The following is a 6,554-nucleotide window of genomic DNA, read 5'->3' as shown; positions in this document are numbered from 1 at the left end:
CTTTTAAATTTTTATTTAATAAAAATATTTATTATAAAGTTTTTAAGAATTAAAAATTGTGGTTTATAACAACCAAACTATAAATTTAAAAAAATCAATTAAAAATACCAAACATTAATGAATCCATCAGGTAAATAAAACAATAAAGACAATACAATCATCAATAATATCAATAATAACAATAATAAAACTCCCGGCAAGAATCTTTCCGTTATTCGATCACGACTCCAGTTTAGTCAGTGCCACCGTTTTGCCTCAGTATTTTTTACCGTCTTGTAGAATAAAGTTTAATTTATTATTCCCTTCCCCACTACACTGATATATTTATTCTCTGTACCTGTAAATCCCCGACTAAATATAAGAACTATCTTCTCGCCAAGAGGCTGTATTAGGATATGACTACTCAGCCGACAGTACCGATTTACTGTTCAATTGTAGAAGAATCAACATGTGTTCATAACTCTTCATCAGTATTGCGTGAGCAGCCAATCGGTCAAGCTTAAAGTGCGCTCAACTGTCAATAATTATTGTTATTTTTTATTTAAATAAATTAAGTTACTTTTTTCGGGCGTTATTCTACCAAAATGAAGCATCAGATAGAAAGTATCACAATTGAGACTAAAAATTCAAAGTAAGTTTTTTTTATTTGAATTTTTTAAAATTAAATTGATTTAAAAAAATTATTAAATTATTAATAAAATAATAAAAAAATGAAACTTTGCATTAAACGCAAAATCGACAACGCGGCTATAAAAAAAATTTTTTTTTTTATAATTAATAAAGAAAAATTAATATCATAGCATGTTAAAAGTAATTATAGTACAATATATTTAATATATATATATATATATATATATATATATATATATATATATATATATATATATATATATATATATATATATATATATATATACAAAGTGTGTTAATTATGTTTTCAATGTGGAGTAATTGAAAGTGATCTAATGTTGAAGGTCACATTTCCTTAGAACGGCCGTAAAAATTTTATTTCTTTTCAATAAAATGATGTTAATAATTATTTATAGCTGTGTACTAATAAATAAATTTCTGTAATTTATTTAAAATAATAATATGCACTATCAATAAATTGTTCAAGTAATTAAAATTAGCCATACTTAGTAACGGAAAGTGAGCATAAATAATTAAAATTTTTAGTAACAAAAATTTTAATTATTTAACCGAAGGTCTTTTTTATAATTTTATAAACTTAACACTCGGTATGAATAAAATTACTTTGATAACAATTGTTTCTGATTGCTTTTTAATGTTTCGCAGAATTTTTACGAGGATAAATTTTACGTGATTTACAATAGATAAAGAATAATAATTTTAAAGTGTTAAATAATTCAGTGGTTTGAAAAATTTTAATTACGCTGAAAAAATATAAAATAGACGGATAAACTTAATAACCTTTATTAGTTTACTTTTAAAAACTTTACGCCGACTTGTTTGTCATCAGTCGTCAGCATTTAAAGACTAATGCTAATATTTTTGTAGCAATTACTAAATAATAAACTTATTTTAATTGTCAATTTAAGTTTTGGATTTATTTTATCTGAGATAATGAAACATTTTTTATATCTTCATTGTCACGTTAAAATTTATTAGGATAATCCGGCGTAAAAATTAAAAAACTATCGGATTATTATTTTTTAAGCTACTAAAACTGCCTATAAAATAATTAATTACTGATTAAGCTATAATTAGCTGATAATTTTTTTTTATATTAATTTCTGATGTTTGTTTATAATAAAACTAGCTACGTAAAATTTTATTTTTCCATCAAATGAGACAAAATATGAGTTTTAGATTTTAGATAAAATATCTCTAGGCAAATAATTATTTTTAATTTAATAAAAGAATTAGATTTTTTCAAATAGACGAATCATAAATAGATCTTTTATACGTCTGGAGTGATTAAAAATAAACTGTCTGTTTATTCTATATATTTAAAAAATCCTTACAAAGTTTCTTTAAATTATAAAACTCCAGAATTGACAGTGATTGAATTATACCTAGACTCGGGAATACTCTAGCTCTAGGTATATAATAAATATGGTCAAAAAAAATTTAGAGACCCAAGATAAAATCAAACAAAATAGTTTTTTTTTGTATCCTAAGAAAACTAAAAAATTCCAGAGCTGTTTAGACTAAATATATTATTTTTAACACCAAGTTATTCTTATATTTCTATTATTTATTTTTTTTTCTACTTTACTATTGTAGTATTGGTATTTTATTTTATTTTTTTAAATTAAAATATGTGAATAAAGTGTAAAAAAAATTCCCTTAAATTTTATTAGGATTTATAAAAAAATATTTACTAAATTATTATTTTTTCTTCTCAATTATAAAAAAATAATTTGAAAATTTTTTAATTTTAAATGAATAGAAAGATTTTAAAAAACAAATCAGATTTAATAAAAAAAGAATATCTCATTAAAAATTATTTTAATAATAAATAAATAAATAATAAATCATTAAGAAGATATAAAAGAAATTAATTAAATATCTCACAGACAAATTTACCAAAAAAATAAACATACATTTATCAACAAAATGAATTGCGCGTGCCTGTATCGATTTTAAAATCAGCTCCAAACAGTAGGTCAGTTGAAATTAGTCTTCCCAAGAGACTTTTTCATAAATGAAGCAATGTTCGTGACTTCTGAATTAATTGACGCGAATCTAAAAATAAAACTAACAATAAACAGGATTAAGTTAAAAGAAATAACCTTCTTACGATGGAACTATCAATAGAGACAGTGGTTGTTGATAAAAATAATCAACCGTGCGATTTGTGTTATGGAATGTTGGAAACGATCAAAGGTGAAGTCCAACAATATTCGCAGAAGACGAATGACAATCCCAATAGAAATTGAAAGCTCGCTTGCTGAGCATATCAACGATAATAATAATATAAATTATGACGGAGATGATTATGATAAAAGTCGCGGTTATGATTATTGTTGTGGTATGAGTAGAACTTTATTTAATCAGCGTAATGATCAGGCAGCTGTACAATTAATTTATTCTATCGACAGTAAGGAGTCAAGTGATTTTTCAGTCAATAATAATAATTGTAGAATAATGTGAGTAGGATTTTTTTTTGTCACTTTGACAATCTTGTTAAATCAAACCTTTTTACTTTTTTAATTTGTTAATTGATAATTTATGAATGATAATGTATAATTACTTACAAGTGGAAGATGAAAATATTCTGCGAAAGGCCCAGTTGAGGTTAGGATGTGATTTTTCTATTTTTTTTTTTTTTTTTTTTAACAATTAACGGTATTTTCTGTTATTTTGTTCAATAAACAAGTTCTGTTGATCAACAATACTGACACACACCTAATAACAAATGAAATAAAAATTAATATTCAAATAAAATTTATTAATGTTATCATTGCAAAGTCCAAAGTGTTTTATTTACTTTTTTCACAAGATTACATTATTAAATGTTAATGATAACTGTTATCTCATAATTTTTGTATTTATGAATAAAAAATTATGCATTGTAAAAAATATAAAAAAAAAATTTTTTTTACTCTAAAAATGTATTTTTTTATAATTTTACTTTATTAAAATTTTATAAACTGTTTTAAACTAAAAAAATTATTATTTACTTGGAAACTTTTGTTTTATAAATACTTATTTACTTTCACTGTGAATAAAAATAATTTGACATGTGTCACGCGTAATAACAAAGTGACAGTTGACAGAAATTCACGCGGGAATTTTAAGATACAAAAAAATTTATAACACTGAAGTTAGCTGACAGCTGTTAATGTTTTTAATTTTTGTAACAAGTCAATTGCAATTGAGAAATAATTAAAAAATTTCCATTATTAATTTAAAAATAATTTTTCAAATTATCCTTAAAATAAAAATACATGAGAGTGTGAAGTTAGTCAATAGTCAAAACTCGCAAAAAATGGGACCTGATTTCTTATTGGTTAAAATTTTGGCGCGCGCGTAGCGCGCTTTTTAAATTTCTATTTAAATTTTAAACAATATTTTTATTTTCAGATGGAGATCGAAACGTTGGAAAATAATAGCTGGAGTGGTGGTACTTGCTGTGATAGCAATCGTGATAGTAGCTGTATTATTATCTAAGGGAAGTAAAAAAATCGACGAAAATGACGACGACGTAGAAAAAATACCAGATGTTGAAAAATATCAACCACCATCGTCGAGTAAGCTTAGTAAATTTAAGCGCGGTGCAGTGTGTGTTGATGATGCTTATTGCGCTGACGTAGGAGGGTAATTTAAATTTATTATTAATGAAAATTAATTTAGATTAAATAAATTAAATTAAACAAATAAATTATGGAAAAAAAAATTGACATTTAAAAATTTTTTTAAAATAATTTTTTTGTGAAACAAAATTAAAAAATAATTAAGCGACTGCTAACTTTAATGTCATTAATTTAGCAAATATTTAATAATTATAAGAATTTTTTTTGTTTTATCTATTTATTATAAAAAAATTTAATTATCATTTTTATTTTAGCAAAATTTTAGAACGCAATGGTTCCGCGGTTGATGCGGCGATCGCTGCGGCTCTCTGTAATGGAATGGCGAACATGCAAAACATGGGACTAGGTGGTGCGTTTGTAATGACAGTTTATGACAAAACTTCTAAAAAAGCCTACTACTTAAATGCGCGAGACCGAGCACCTATGGCAGCCTACGGAGATATGTACAGAAATAAAAGCAAAGACGCATCATTTACTGGTCCACTAGCCGTAGCAATTCCTGGAGAAATTGCCGGGTACTGGGCCGCGCACCAAAGGTTTGGTAAATTGCCATGGGCTGATTTGTTTACTGACGCTATTGCGATGTGTAAAAATGGATGGAAACTTTCTAACGCTCAGTGGAGTGATTTATTCAAAAATAAAGCGAGTATTGAAAAAGACCCTACACTGAGGTAACAATTGATAATTTATTTGTTTAATAATAAATTAGTTAAATAATAAATGAAATTTTTTTTTTTATTATTTCTTGCAGATCCTTGTTTGTCAATGAAACGACAAAAGAATTCAAAAAACCAGGAAGTATTATCAAAGCTGACACGCTTTGTAAAACATACAAAGTGCTCGCTGAAAAAGGTGCAGACGAATTTTATAATGGAACGTTGGGACGAACTCTTATTGAGGATTTACAAAAACACGGTGGTATTTTAACGATGAATGATTTAAGTACTTACTCCGCTAAATGGCAAGAGCCTTTGGAAACTGAACTGTCTAACGGTTTGAAATTATTTACATCGAATTTTCCAACTAGCGGCGCGCTGCTTATATTTATTATGAACATCTTTGATGAATTTAAATTTAATCCAAACAGCTTGAATGGCGATGAAAATACTATCAAAACATATCACAGAATGCTTGAGACTTTTAAATACGCTTATGCTGTGAGAAGTAAATTAGGTGATCCTGAATTTCATGATATGACTGAGGTGATGCATCAACTAAAGAACTAATTGTTATACATTAATACATTTTATAATTAATAAAATTTAAAACTGTCTCTGTTTACAGTTAGCAAATAATTTAACCTCGAGAGATTATGCCCGAGAAATAAAAGCTCGAATAAATGACTCAAGAACGTGGAACGACGCTGCTCATTACGAAGGAGGTACTCGGCTTCTTGAAGATCATGGCACTGCTCAAATTTCAGTTGTGTCGCCTGATGGTGATGCTGTTTCAATTACCAGCACTCTTAATACCTTGTAAGCAAACTTATATTAATAATACTGATATTTGTTATTTAAAAAAATATTTATTCCAGCTTCGGCAGTGGTTTAGTCAGCGAAAATACTGGAATTTTGCTCAACAGCGGTATGGATGATTTTTCAATTCCATACATAATTAATTACTTCGATTTACCTGGTAACGCAAAAGAGAATTTAATTGAACCTGGAAAAAGGCCATTTTCATCAATGGTCCCGTCAGTTCTCGTGGATTCTAATGGTGACCTCCGTATGGTAATTGGTTCATGCGGTGGTACTAAAATAACAACATCAGCAGCTTTCGTAAGTGTCTCCCACTGTAAATTATAAAATTTTAATTATTAATTACAGATAAAATAATAAAATAATTTTTAGGTAATGGCACGGACTCTATGGATGAACAATACCATTAAAGAAGCAATTGACGCTCCAAGAATTCATCATCAACTGTATCCAATGAAAGTTGGCTATCAGTATGGTGTATTAAAATCTGTAGTTGAAGGATTGCAGAAGCTTGGACACAAAACAGCGCGATACAGAGGCCGAGGCAGTGTCGTCTGTGCTATTGAAAAATTAAATGATTTACTTTATGGAAATGCTGACTATAGACGGAACGGAGGTGTTAGCGGTATTAATTGAAAATTCTAATAAAATTTCTATCTATTTTTCTTTTAATTTAATTCTTTGCTTATTTATTTTCTTAATATTTAATAATTACACCAAAAAAATCCTTCCTGTAGATCATAAAAATTTTTATTTAAGCTAAAAAAAAATTTTTTTCAGCTTAAATAAATTTTAC

General features: G+C 26.7%; 2 protein-coding genes across 6 annotated transcripts in view; one reads left to right on the top strand and one right to left on the bottom strand.

Annotated features, from left to right (window-relative positions):
* Positions 1 to 3,607, bottom strand: part of LOC141538520 (phytanoyl-CoA dioxygenase, peroxisomal-like) — a 29,931-nt gene extending 26,324 nt beyond the window's left edge. For 2 of the 3 annotated variants that reach the window (XM_074260053.1, XM_074260055.1), the window contains exons 1-2: positions 3,455 to 3,607; positions 3,222 to 3,372 (exon numbers count right to left, since the gene is read on the bottom strand). The gene's annotated coding sequence lies outside the window, so the exon portion shown is untranslated. The other variant, XM_074260054.1, reaches the window with a different exon arrangement.
* LOC141538513 (scoloptoxin SSD14-like) lies at positions 406 to 6,435 on the top strand. 3 transcript variants are annotated; one of them, XM_074260039.1, is made up of 7 exons: positions 406 to 631; positions 4,051 to 4,284; positions 4,535 to 4,951; positions 5,032 to 5,482; positions 5,565 to 5,755; positions 5,815 to 6,058; positions 6,131 to 6,435. In XM_074260039.1, exons 1-7 carry the CDS (start codon positions 585 to 587, stop codon positions 6,392 to 6,394), a joined length of 1,848 nt encoding a protein of 615 aa, XP_074116140.1. In that variant the 5' UTR covers positions 406 to 584; the 3' UTR covers positions 6,395 to 6,435. The 3 variants fall into 3 exon arrangements, with proteins under 3 accessions (XP_074116140.1, XP_074116138.1, XP_074116139.1); XM_074260037.1 differs by lacking the exon at positions 406 to 631 and adding an exon at positions 2,667 to 3,113; XM_074260038.1 differs by lacking the exon at positions 406 to 631 and adding an exon at positions 2,991 to 3,261.
* The last annotated feature ends 119 nt before the right edge of the window (positions 6,436 to 6,554 follow it).

This window comes from Cotesia typhae, unplaced genomic scaffold (assembly GCF_013202065.1).
Source record: "Cotesia typhae breed Kobodo isofemale line unplaced genomic scaffold, CoteBio_Ctyphae contig_22, whole genome shotgun sequence".
NCBI classification, from domain to species: Eukaryota; Metazoa; Arthropoda; class Insecta; order Hymenoptera; family Braconidae; genus Cotesia; species Cotesia typhae.
The sequence above is the reverse complement of the archived record's forward strand: the minus strand, read 5'-3'. Positions and strand labels throughout refer to the sequence as shown.